Source organism: Coregonus lavaretus (assembly GCF_964263955.1).
Source record: "Coregonus lavaretus genome assembly, chromosome: 10".
NCBI lineage: Eukaryota > Metazoa > Chordata > Actinopteri > Salmoniformes > Salmonidae > Coregonus > Coregonus lavaretus.
This window is the reverse complement of record NC_139997.1, coordinates 18,467,926-18,481,641: the sequence shown is the minus strand read 5'-3', so window position 1 is coordinate 18,481,641 and position 13,716 is coordinate 18,467,926. Positions and strand designations below refer to the sequence as shown.

Sequence of the window (13,716 nt, the reverse complement as noted above, 5' to 3'; positions counted from 1 at the left end):
AATGCATGCACACACACACACACACAGAGGGACAACAGCTGCTGTCTCTCGGGTCACATGATTCAGGTCAATTGACAGGAGTCCCATGACTCCGGAAGCGTCAGGCAGTGGCGCTGCCGTAGAGATGACCGACTGACGTAGCACAGTGGCGACTGGCGCCGGCAAAAGAGAGAGTAGGGAGGGCCTGTTCCGTATTTGGTCCCGTAAAGCACTTGATTATGGCAGGCGGAGCTCCACAGTCACTCCACTGGGGCATATCAAAAGCGCCGGTTGCTAAGCTAAGAGTGTGTTTGTGTGTAAAGGGGGATGGGTCGTGTGCAATGCAGGCAGATTCCTTTTTAGCCATGCTAAACTCGATATTGTCCATGGCAACCTGTAGAAGCGTAGGGGAGCGTAGTCCAAGGGGATGGGAGTGGGAGGAGGAAAGATGTGATGGAGGGGGGAGGAGGCAAGGCTACACACAGTATACCACCCAATACAACGACCCCCCTCCCACCTGACATATGGCTGGTCACAGGCTCCTAAAGAGACCCACTCAGCCTTAAGGCGATGTATAGCCCTTAGAGATGCTTGTAGATGCATGAGGAGTGCAGGGGCATGTTAAAAGTGTGTGTGTGTGTGTGTGGGAGAGTTGAAGGCATGTAGAGAGAGTAGTCTTGCCTACTACTTACTAAAACTATATACATACTGTGTACTAATCATACTTCATACTATTTAGAACATACTGTTTAGTATACTGTATGTATGCAGTAAGCTACAAATATCAACATACCAGGCTCACCCATACTGAGAATGCGTCATCTAATGCACAATTGCATTGTTTCCCGCCATTCATTCATTTTGGTATCTCATTATCAGCAGATTATAAGCTGTTGTCACACCCACGTGGGTCTGAAAATACGCTTATCTTCCTCAATAGTGTGCAGCGAATTCCACTAGATGTAAAGATGAAATGAGTATGACATCCTGGCATTTAAAGCAAACTAAATGTTCAATATTTCACATACTATAAAACTTTATATTTTCGCATACCCAATCAGCCTACTATTTGGAACTCAGACACGGCCTGTGTGTTTGTGTGTGTATGTATGTGTATGTGTGTATGTATGTGTATGTGTGTGTGTGTGTGTGTGTGTGTGTGTGTGTGTGTGTGTGTGTGAAACAGTGAGTGTGAGAGAAAGAGTCAGAAAGGTGGGTGTTGGGTTGGATGGAGCAGGGGTGGGGATGATTAACAGTTTAACTGGCATGCTCGGTTTAGGGGCATGTCGTCAAGATGACAAAGGTCAAGCTCCTTCGACATTCCATGGCGAGACTGGCGGTTGTGACGTCATATGTTGATGAGTGTGATGCAGGTGATGAGGCGCACGGTGACCGTGCCCGGGAGGTCGTTGTCTTGGCGATTGCCCTTGTCGCGCAGGTGGAGCGTGTGCTGCTCCTGCCGGTCGTTTGGGTCACTGGACAGGGTCACCTGACCCAGGAAGGTATCCACAATCACGTTCTTATTGTAGATCTATTATGGTATGGCCCAAGGTCCAAGCAGAGCAGAGGGGAAAAAGAGGGGGGATTTGAAAGAGAAGAAAGAGACCAAGGGAGAGAGGAGAGAGAGAGGGAGCATAGAAAAAGTGATTTTAAAAAGGTTAGAAGAAAACATGTTCAAGAGATAGAGGTATACATACTGTATGAACACAGACAGACAGATAAGAAAGAGTTCCTCCCCTCCGTCTGTGCTCACCTCAATGTGGATGCCTTCCTTGGGCTTCTTGCGGTAGAACAGGCCTTTGACATCGAAGTTGGGGCTCCGTGTGTCCTTGTGCACCGGCGAGCGCACCCTCTCCCCCTCACAGGTGATGATGACGTACGGGTCCGAGGCTGGGAGGGACAGGGAAGGAGGGATGAGGGACAGCTGTCAATCTCTGTATCGACATGGGAAGTGTAAACATGTGTGTGCATGTGTACTCAACTATGCAGGCCAAAACCAACTCTAGGTCTAAATGAAGCAAATGCTTATCTGGCCATCAGACCAACCAGCAAGCAGACAGGTCTCTGACAGGTAGGTGGAGAAGGGTTTTAGTTGCTTGTGCTACTAGGTAGGTAGAGGATATGGGGGTAAGGAACTGTTGAAGACTATAGATCTGAAAGGGAGGGGATAGGTTTCAGCCATATGGAGAAAAATAGTATTCCTAGACCTAGCCTATTAAAGGGCTAGGTGGAACTACTACCATTTTGCTTATACCTATCCAATCCTCTTAGATCTACATGAAGCTTGGGGTTAGGGGTTAGGACATCGGCATTCAACTCTTGCACTACGAGGTCCAGAGCATTCTGCTGGTTTTCTGTTCTACCTGATAATTAATGGCACACACCTCGTGTCCCAGGTCTAAATCAGTCCCTGATTAGAGGGGAACAATGTAAAAATGTAGTGGAACTGGCTTCGAGGTCCAGAGTTGAGTTTGCAAGGGTTTAGGGGCTGTTTCTGGGCTGAGCCAAAGCCTATTGAACTATTATTGTGCAATATGTCTAGTTGTAACTAAGCCGCTAGCCACTAGGTGATGCTGATGTACCTCCTTGTGTTTTGGCCAGCTGCCTCTTCTTGTTGGGAATGAGACAGTGCAGCTCTGTGTATGACCAGAAGAGTTCACCTTGCAACACATTTTGGGGCACGGCAACACACACTCACACAAAATGTACACACTTAAACTCAAGTTACCCATCGTCAGAAGAGATTATTGTGTCGACCAGAACCTTTCCCCTCGACATTTCCCACATCCTTTACAGCATTGTCCAGCAACAATGGTGGATACATAACCGGGGCATCCTAGTATAGCTCGGCCCAGTAGTGTGAAAATGGTATACAATGCATTCGGAAAGTATTCATACCCTTTCACTTTGTCCACATTTTGTTAAGTTACAGCCTTATTTTAAAATTGATTAAATCGTTTTTTTCCCCCCATCAATCTACACACAATACCTCATAATGACAAAGCAAAAACAGGCTTTTAGAAATGTTCGCAAATGTATAAAAAATAAAAACAGAAATATTACATTTACATAAGTATTCAGACCCTTTACTCAGTACTTTGTTGAAACAGCTTTTGGCAGCGATTACAGCCTCGTGTCTTCTTGGGTAGGACGCTACAAACTTGGCACACCTGTATTTGGGGAGTTTCTCCCATTCTTCTCTGCAGATCCTCTCAAGCTCTGTCAGGTTGGATAGGGAGCGTCACTGCACAACTATTTTCAGGTCTCTCCAGAGTTGCTCGATCGGGTTCAAGTCCGGGCTCTGGCTGGGCCACTCAATGACATTCAGAGACTTGTCCCAAAGCCACTCCTGCGTTGTCTTGGCTGTGTGCTTAGGGTCGTTGTCCTGTTGGAAGGTGAACTTTCACCCAGTCTGAGGTCCTGAGCGCTCTGGAGCTGGTTTTCATCAAGGATCTCTCTGTACTTTGCTCCGTTCATCTTTCTCTAGATTCTGACTAGTCTCCCAGTCCCTGCCGCTGAAAAACATCCCCACAGCATGATGCTGCCACCACCATGCATGACCGTAGGGATAGTGCCAGGTTTCCTCCAGACGTGATGCTTGGCATTCAGGCCAAAGAGTTCAATCTTGGTTTCATCAGACCAGACAATCTTGTTTCTTCTGGCAAACTCCAAGCGGGCTGTCGTGCCTTTTACTGAGGAGTGGCTTCCATCTGGCCACTCTACCATAAAGGCCTGATTGGTGGAGTGCTGCAGAGATGGTTGTCCTTCTGGAAGGTTCTTTCAGAACTCCAGGTTCTTTCTGGAGCTCTTTCAGAGTGACCATCGGGTTCTTGGTCACCTCCCTGACCAAGGCACTTCTCCCCCGATTGCTTAGTTTGGCCGGGCGGCCAGCTATATGAAGAGTCTTGGTGGTTCCAAACTTCTTCCATTTAAGAATGATGGAGGCCACTGTGTTCTTGGGGATCTTCAATGCTGCAGAAATGTTTTGGTACCCTTCCCCACGATCTGAATCGTTAACGTTAGGTAGTTAGTAGCTACTGTACTCGAAATGTAGCTAGCTTGTTGCTACCTGGATAGCTAACTAAACAATAGCTGGAACGACCTAGCTTTAATATTTGGAGACGCTTTCTCTCCGTTGGGACAGACGCAAACTGGCTGAATCGATTCAGTGGCTAGCTTTGCACTTAACTGGCTAACAGTAGCTACTAAGGGTAAGTTATAAACTACATTTATTTTTGTTTTGTTTTTACATACTGGTAACCAGAGTCGTTCAAGGGAATTCGGGACATGGGTAACTAGTTAACATTAGCTTGGCTCTCTGTGTGTTCGTGCCGTGGGAGGAGGGGTTGATTCGTTGGCAGAGAGCAATGGCTAGCTAGTATGCTAACTATTCTAGCTAACTAACTGGCTGAATAAGTTGATGACATACTCACTCAAACTGTCAAAACTAACCCAAAACTTTACACAACGTTAGACACAGACACGAATGATCTGCTTGGCGTGTTAACACACTGGTGGTTTGTTGTAACCGAGTATTGGTGCTAAACCGTGTTATTGGAGGCTGGCATGCTAGTTGGCTTTGGCGTCATAGGATTCGGTGCCCTGGACGGTTTTCACGGAAGAATACTGTACCAAGTTAGCTAGCTGAATAAATTAAGTTAGAGTCTATTCCTAGAAAACATTGAACCGCTGTAGTTTACAACAATTATAATTTCTAAAGTGGAAGTTGGGAGAGTTATATTTGAGTGTTTCAGTGAAACGTAAGTGAGGGAGGCCCCGCTCTCTCGCTTTCCCAGATGTTTAGTTCATTTTATTCCGATCTCCTTTGCATTATTGTAGCCTTTTTCTGTAGCCTGTCAACTATGTGTCTGTCTATCCCTGTTCTCTCCTCTCTGCACAGGCCATACAAACGCTTCACACCACGTGGCTGTTGCCACTCTAATCTGGTGGTCCCTGCGCGCACGACCCACTTGGAGTTCCAGGTCTCTGGCAGCCTCTGGAACTGCTGTTCTGCGGCCAACAAGGCAGAGTTCATCTCAGCCTATGCTACCCTCCAGTCCCTCAACTTATTGGCGCTGACGGAAACATGGATTACCACAGAAAACACTGCTACTCCTACTGCTCTTTCCTCGTCTGACCATGTGTTCTCACATACCCCGAGAGCATCTGGTCAGCACGGCGGTGGCACAGGAATCCTCATCTCTCTCAAGTGGACATTCTCTCTTTTTCCCCTGACCCATCTGTCTATCTCCTCATTTGAATTCCATGCTGTCACAGTCACTAGCCCATTCAAGCTTAACATCCTTGTCATTTATCGCCCTCAGGTTCCCTTGGAGAGTTCATCAATGAGCTTGACGCCTTGATAAGTTCCTTTCCTGAGGATGGCTCACCCCTCACAGTTCTGGGAGACTTTAACCTCCCTACGTCTGTCTTTGACTCATTTCTCTCTGCCTCCTTCTTTCCACTCCTTTCCTCTTTTGACCTCACCCTCTCACCGTCCCCCCCTACTCACAAGGCAGGCAATACGCTTGACCTCATCTTTACTAGATGCTGTTCTTCTACTAATCTCACTGCAACTCCCCTCCAAGTCTCCGACCACTACTTTGTATCCTTTTCTCTCTCGCTCTCCTCCAACACTACTCACTCTGCCCCTACTCAGATGGTAATGTGCCGTCGCAACCTTCGCTCTCTCTCCCGCTACTCTCTCCTCTTCCATCCTATCATCTATTCCCTCTGCTAAATCCTTCTCCCTCCGATCTCCTGATTCTGCCTCCTCAACCCTCCTCTCCTCCCTTTCTGCATCTTTTGACTCTCTATGTCCCCTATCCTCCCGGCCGGCTGGGTCCTCCCCTCCTGCTCCGTGGCTTGACGATTCATTGCGAGCTCACAGAACAGGGCTCCGGGCAGCCGAGCAAAAATGGAGGAAAACTAGACTCCCTGCGGACCTGTCATCTTTTCACTCCCTCCTCTCTACATTCTCTTCCTCTGTTTCCGCTGCTAAAGCCACTTTCTACCACTCAACATTTCAGGAAGCTAACCATAGGAAGCTCTTTGCCACCTTCACCTCCCTGCTGAATCCTCCTCCTCCTCCTCCCCCCCCCCCCTCCCTCTCTGTGGATGACTTCATCAACCATTTTGAAAAGAAGGTTGACGACATCCGATCCTCATTTATTAAGTCAAATGACACCACTGGTCCTGCTCACACTGCCCTACCCTATGCTTTGACTTCTTTCTCCCCTCTCTCTCCAGATGAAATCTTGCGACTTGTGACGGCCGGCCGCCCAACAACCTGCCTGCTTGACCCTATACCCTCCTCTCTTCTCCAGACCATTTCCGGAGATCTTCTCCCTTACCTCACCTCGCTCATCAACTCATCCTTGACCGCTGGCCATGTCCCTTCCGTCTTCAAGAAAGCGAGAGTTGCACCCCTCCTCAAAAAACCTACACTCGATCCCTCCGATGTCAACAACTACAGACCAGTATCCCTTCTTTCTTTTCTCTCCAAAACTCTTGAGCGTGCCGTCTCTAGCCAACTCTCCTGCTATCTCTCTCAGAATTACCTTCTTGATCCAAACCAGTCAGGTTTCAAGACTGGTCATTCAACTGAGACTGCTTTTCTCTGTGTCATGGAGGCTCTCCGCACTGCTAAAGCTAACTCTCTCTCCTCTGCTCTTATCCTTCTAGACCTATCCGCTGCCTTTGATACTGTGAACCATCAGATCCTCCTCTCCACCCTCTCCGAGTTGGGCATCTCTGGCGCTGCTCACTCTTGGATTGCGTCCTACCTGACAGGTCGCTCCTACCAGGTGGCGTGGCGAGAATCTGTCTCCGCACCACGTGCTCTCACCACTGGTGTCCCCCAGGGCTCAGTTCTAGGCCCTCTCCTATTCTCACTATACACCAAGTCACTTGGCTCTGTCATATCCTCACATGGTCTCTCCTATCATTGCTACGCAGACGACACACAATTACATTTTCTCCTTTCCCCCTTCTGATAACCAGGTGGCGAATCGCATCTCTGCATGTCTGGCAGACATATCAGTGTGGATGTCAGATCACCACCTCAAGCTGAACCTTGGCAAAAAGGAGCTGCTCTTCCTCCCGGGGAAGGACTGCCCGCTCCATGATCTCGCCATCACGGTTGACAACTCCATTGTGTCCTCCTACCAGAGTGCAAAGAACCTTGGCGTGACCCTGGACAACACCCTGTCGTTCTCCGCTAACATCAAAGCGGTGACCCGATCCTGCATGTTCATGCTCTACAACATTCGCAGAGTACGACCCTACCTTACACAGAAAGCGGCACAGGTCCTAATCCAGGCACTTGTCATCTCCCGTCTGGATTACTGCAACTCGCTGTTGACTGGGCTCCCTGCCTGTGCCATTAAACCCCTACAACTTATCCAGAACGCTGCAGCCCGTTTGGTGTTCGACCTTCCCAAGTTCTCTCATGTCACCCCGCTCCTCCGCACACTCCACTGGCTTCCAGTTGAGGCTCACATCTACTACAAGACCATGGTGCTTGCCTACGGAGCTGTGAGGGGAACGGCACCTCCTTACCTTCAGGCTCTGATCAGACCTTACACCCAAACGAGGGCACTACGTTCATCCACCTCTGGCCTGCTAGCTCCCCTACCTCTACGGAAGCACAGTTCCCGCTCAGCCCAGTCAAAGCTATTTGCTGCTCTGGCACCCCAATGGTGGAACAAGCTCCCCCACGACGCCAGGACAGTGGAGTAACTGACCACCTTCCGGAGACACTTGAAACCCTACCTCTTTAAGGAATACCTGGAATAGTATAAAGTAATCATTCTACCCCCCACCCCCCACCCCCTCCCCCACCCCCCATTGAAAAAAAAGTGGTTGTCCCACTGGCTATCATAAGTTGAATGCACCAATTTGTAAGTCGCTCTGGATAAGAGCGTCTGCTAAATGATGTAAATGTAAATGTGAAATCTGTGCCTCGACACAATCCTGTCTCGGAGCTCTACGGACAATTCCTTCGACCTCATGGCTTGATTTTTGCTCTGACATGCATTGTCAACTGTGGGACCTTATATAGACAGGTGTGTGCCTTTCCAAATCATGTCCAATCAATTGAATTTACCACAATCAAGTTGTAGAAACATCTCAAGAATGATCAATGGAAACAGGATGCACCTGAGCTCAATTTCGTGTCTCATAGCAATATTTACAATACTTATGTAAATAAGGTTTTTCAGTTTTTTATGTTTAATACATTTGCTAACATTTCTAAAAACCTGTTTTCACTTTGTCATTATGGGGTATTGTGTGTAGATTGATGAGGATTTTTTTTTGGAATATAGCTGTAACGTAACAAAATGTGGAAAAAGTGAAGGGGTCTGAATACTTTCCGAATACACTGTATGCAAGTCAGCTCCCAAAGCCTCCCTTCGACATGGGTGCGTACTGTAGCTTACTTTACTGTAGGCCTACTATTTCCTACTGCAGCCTTACTAGCTTACCTCCATTAGAGTCCTGGCCCTGGAGTCCCTCAGCACTCAGAACGTGGACCTGGGTGACCAGCTGGGGGTAACCACACATGCCCGTCCAACACGTCTGGGGGGGCTCGTCTAGGTTCAACTCTCTGTTGGGGAGGGAAAGAAAGTGAATATGAGTATTATTCATTTTGGTGAGAGCAATGGCAGTGGATGACAAATTACATGAAAAAAGTTCTGGGTCCACTTAGAGAATCAGTTCAACTTGATCAAAAAGCTCAAATCATTTTATAGAAACCCATACAATTCAACTGGTGTGCATGTTAAACGGATAGTAAGTGGTAAAATACAAAAAATATGAAAACGTTCCAAATTGAAATATCCCTTTAACATGCACACCAGTTTAATTTGATGTGTTTCTATAAAATGAGGTTTGCTATTTGATCAATTTGAACTGGGCAATTAGGCAATCCCTATCATAGAACTACAAAATAATACTGTTCTATTCAATTCTATGATCCCAGTGAACTATCCCTTTAAAGTTAGCTATCCCTTTGTAAAGGTAAGAATGTTAAACGGAACAGGGGTGGGGGTGGGGCTGCATGTCGGCCGGCTGGTTTACTTGCAGTCTGAAGGCACGTCAGTGAAGACCCGCAACAGGAAGTCACCCTGCTGCCCGGGGTCAAAAGTTGTGGGGATGATGACGTAGCGACCCTCCTTGAGCTCCTTCCTGAGGAAGACGCAGCGCGAGTTGATGTAGATGGAGCCCGCCACCTTCTGCTGGGCCGTGTGCATGCGGTACTTTCTGTTCAGCTCCACCTAGAGGACGGGAGGGGACATGACGTCAGGGTCACATTTTAAAGGTAGACTTTCAAGGTAGATATGACATCATCATGCAGAGCAAGGATAGAGGCAGAAGCAGGGATACAGATACAGGAGGTGGAAAGATGGCTCATGCAGGGCTTGAACAAGGATCCTTATGTCTTATATTTTATGTTATGAGTAGCAAGGAAGTAAAGAGTTAAGAGGTAAAGATGAGAGGCAAAAGGAAAAATTCATGTGGAGCGATGGAGTGTGATCATCTTCCTGTGTATCCATCTGTGTGTGTGTCTCTTTATCTATCTGTGTGTCTGTTCATCTGTGTGAGTGTGTTCTCATGTGGGTGTTTGTCTTCATCTCTGTGTGTGTGTGTGTGTGTGTGTGTGTGTGTGTGTGTGTGCGTGTGTGTGTGTGTGTGTGTGTGCGCATACCCGGTGAATGTCAAAGCCTATGGCCAGGTTATCTCCTTTGCCCTCTTTGGTGGTGGCTCTCCTCTCCTTCTGCTGCAGGGCGATCAACACCTCGTCCTCTAGCTTCTTCACGTCAAACATATACTGCAGAGAGACATAAACACACTAATTAGAACAATCTCCTCAAATCAAATACAGAATATACAGTACATGCAGAGACACCAACAGAAAAACACATACAAACTTACACAGTACAAACACACACCCTCCCACCCACCCACCCACCCAGCCTCCCACCATCCACCCACACTCTCCCCACTTCCACCTCATCCTCCACCCTCATGCACCCCACCTGTGGGTTCTGGAGGAAGGTGGCCTTGTGGTTGATGCATCCCCCAGAGCGGTTCCTCAGGGGGTCCTGGCGGGGGACCCAGGAGCCCCTCATCACCTCCTCCTCCCAGGTCTTATGGATGCTCAGATAGGAGGTGTTGATGAGGCGGCACAGGATCAGGTCCGTGAAGTACTGGCAGAAGTCATCAAACGTCATCCTAGAGTGGAGAGGAAGGGAGGGATGGAGGGAGGGAGGGCAAGAGGGTATATTTAGGAAAGTGCCGTTCAATCGATTAATGAAACAGATGAATCAACTAGGGTCGGTTTCCCGGATACAGATTAAGCATAGTCCTGAGCATGCTTTTTAGTCCAGGACTAGGCTTAATCTGTGTGTGGGAAAATGGCCCCTAATGTTTTAATGGTGTGTGTGTGCATGGTGGTCCCCCTCACCAGAATTCTCCGTCGTCCTGCACGGTGACGCCCAGCTTCTCTCTCTCACTCTTGCTCACCTTCTTCCACTCCTCTGAGCTGGGAGCACAGACATGAAATTACCTCATGTTCGACAGCATGACACAAAGGAAATTATAGAGCAAACATACCACTGAAAACATTTTTGGATTGGAGATTCTGAAGTTCAGCACCACATGACAATAGACAGCAACTTTCTCAGGAGCAGTCAAAGATTAAAACAGGAAGACCTAACCAGGAAGTAGGAATTGTAGGTTTAGGGAATACATAGCAATTATGTGTGTGCCTACGTGCATATGAAAATAAACCTCTATTTTGTTTCTATGAAATTCCTACCAGTGCCACAACTTCTGTGGGAACTTTCACATCAAACAGTAAAATGAAATCTCTCCAATTCCAATTGTGATCAAACCCCAGATAAATGATACATTCATTCTTATGACTATATAAATGAAGGGAGACGACTCCTTTAATAACACCACTCAGTCACTTCCCCTTTAAGAACTAACATCTCTCTCCTTTACCTACTCAATAATTCAGCTGCCTTCATGAGCGAGCCCTACAATCTCTGCTGTGTCACACAACCTAGCGATAAACAATAGGACCTAACAGAAGGAGGAAGAGAGAAGGAAGTGGAAGAGAGATGCTCTCAGTCTTCTCCCCATCCTATTACATGATATAAGCCATAAATGAACTGTTGAACGTGTGATTATATTTTATTAATTATGTTTGATATTTTTGTATTATATATTTGTTTACTTTAAGGTGTGACTTAAACGTGTGAGCATGTGCGCCTTAAAAAGTAATCATAGTATTATTATTCTTTTAACTTTTTACCATTCAACCAAGTTTATTTATAACAATACGACTCGTGAACGTCTGATTAATTCAGTTCCAAACAGTTGCGTTAATGGGATTCACTCCACAATATAATAGCCACTGTACTAACAGCACCCCTGCAGATCTCAGAATTGCACTGTAATGGCATTACTTTGTCTCCTACTTATGCATGATTACTGAAACGTACAAAATTAATAGCCTACCCTTATTTTTCCCTCCACATTGTTGTTTTTCTTAAAATAAATAAATAACACAAAAACACACATTCACGCTTTCACACGTATACATGTTCAACGGTTAATTTATCATCCCACACACACACAGCATCCCCCATTTCAGTAGATGGAGAACACCTCTCTCTCCACCTCATTACTCCTACATGGTCTAGTCGTTTCGAGGCAGTAAAGGCATTCTTAATAGGAGAAGCTTCCATTACGCAGTGTTGTGTACATCGAATTAGAATGAATTGGAACACCCATTCTACTGTAATTCTTATTCTATGGTTGTGTAGTACCACCTCCAGGCCTGAGGAGTGTTGTGTATTTACCTGTCGCTCCAGGGCCCGCTCCACTCCTTCTCTCCCCAGGGGTTCCTCATGCGGATCATATTGAGCTTCTCTGACTTGAAAAATGCCAGCAGGCCCTGGCCCAGACGCACCTTCTTCACGTCCGTCACCGCGTATGCGTGGCCCTTGACCAGGCCACAGTCTAGCCGCGCCTCCATGTCCTCCACTGTGGTCGCCTAAGAGACAGTTAATAATAAATTAATATTTATTTATTTGTGCAGCACATTTCATACACAGAATGCAGCTCAAAGTGCTTGAGTTGTGACAAGGGTTGTGTTCATTAGGGCATGCGACAGAAAAATGTTTTCAAACATCTTGCGACAAAATGAAAATGTGCATATCTATTGGACAAGTCCACCTGTTTCAGACAATTTTTCCCATTTGATGCCTATTGAACAAGGCCCAGTCAAGTTGAACTGAGGATTGGTTTGTTTGAATTGAGCTTGCAGCATAGTCAGCCGGTGCTGTCCCTTGCTATTTGATCATCAAAGTATAATTGAGCACAAGGGCCAGATGTAATGAGCCTGTTTCACAAACAAAGTGTGATGCAACGACAGCAAGGGAGCAACTACTAAGGAGATAGAAGGGGATAAAGGAGAAAAAAGACAGGAAGGAAATGAGTGAAAACAAGGTCGTATTCATTAGTGCACAACGTAACAAAATGTTTTGCAACAGAAAACAAAAACAAGTGTTTCTTATTGTGAAAGAGAAAGGGGGATACGTAGTCAATTGTACAACTGAATGCATTAGACTGAAATGTGTCTTCCGCACTTAACCCAACTCTCTGAATCAGAGGGGTTGGGTTAAGGCAGCGGGGGGCTGCCTTAATCTACATCCACGTTGGATGAGGTATTTTAGTCCCTCCCTGTTTCAGTCCATTTTCTTCCATTTAGTGCCTAATAAATACAACCCAGGGGACTTCTACATAAAAAAAGCACACATGACTGTTCCTGCATGCACAAAACCTTCTCACAGACCTCACAGGCTCTCAATTTAAGCATACTTAATTGCCTGCTGATGGGCCATCAACTGTGGATGGGCTTCCCATTATATTCAAATTGGTTGAGTAAGTTGGCTACCAGAACATTCACACCTGGCCCAATGGGCAAGCAGTTGTCTGGACTTCAGAGAGTCATGGAAGTGAACAGAAAAGTGAACATTCACGTCTTTGATAAAAAATGATATGATATCAGATTGAAAAAATTATACTGATATCAATATAGATTTTCCATGTCTGTGCCCATCACTAATTTCAATGCTTATACATAGTGTTATTCAGCCTAGGACCAGGCTCTTAAATCTGTAGATGTGTATGATATGATATGACAGAGACAGACAAAAGGCCAGAGAAGGGGAGACTGGGGAACAAAGTAACAGTTTTAGGCTTTTGCTTAGTATGAAAATAATATTTGAGGTAGATTAATAATATTTGTATACAAACATACTGTACATATCTTAGCTATTATTACACATTGTACGTTTCTAGGACATACCAGTTGTTTACAATTAAACCGAAAGTGGTGGAAGTGAAATGTCTGTCTCCAATGGTAAAAATGAAGGGTAATTGAAAAATGTTCTTATTTGAAACTGATAGTTGGATGAAAATACAATACATTGACCAAAAATATTTTCATTTGATCTTTTAGGCATGTCATACTGACCAAAAGCAGAGTAGACAAAATGTATATATTTTATATAAGATACTTTTAGCATTCTAAAGTATGAATTACTTTTTTCTAAGATATTATCTTAGTTGTACTTGATGTAAAGAAGTGACAATTCATATCACTATGTGAATGTGTCTAAATACCATACAAAATACCACAGAATTTTAGGTAAGTGGTTA

At 45.8% G+C, this 13,716-nt stretch overlaps 1 protein-coding gene across 1 annotated transcript in view; it reads right to left on the bottom strand.

Annotated features, from left to right (window-relative positions):
* Positions 1 to 1,327: 1,327 nt before the first annotated feature.
* The window catches only part of LOC311136138 (calpain-5-like), a gene marked incomplete at both ends in the record, with an annotated part of 36,969 nt that continues 24,580 nt past the window's right edge, over positions 1,328 to 13,716 (bottom strand). Inside the window, 9 exons of the mRNA XM_084170225.1 lie at positions 1,328 to 1,510; positions 1,733 to 1,869; positions 2,562 to 2,615; positions 8,466 to 8,587; positions 9,061 to 9,257; positions 9,689 to 9,811; positions 10,020 to 10,215; positions 10,448 to 10,525; positions 11,853 to 12,046. Of these exons, the coding sequence (XP_084026351.1) occupies positions 1,328 to 1,510; positions 1,733 to 1,869; positions 2,562 to 2,615; positions 8,466 to 8,587; positions 9,061 to 9,257; positions 9,689 to 9,811; positions 10,020 to 10,215; positions 10,448 to 10,525; positions 11,853 to 12,046 (1,284 nt within the window). The remainder of the gene's footprint in view (positions 1,511 to 1,732; positions 1,870 to 2,561; positions 2,616 to 8,465; positions 8,588 to 9,060; positions 9,258 to 9,688; positions 9,812 to 10,019; positions 10,216 to 10,447; positions 10,526 to 11,852; positions 12,047 to 13,716) is intronic.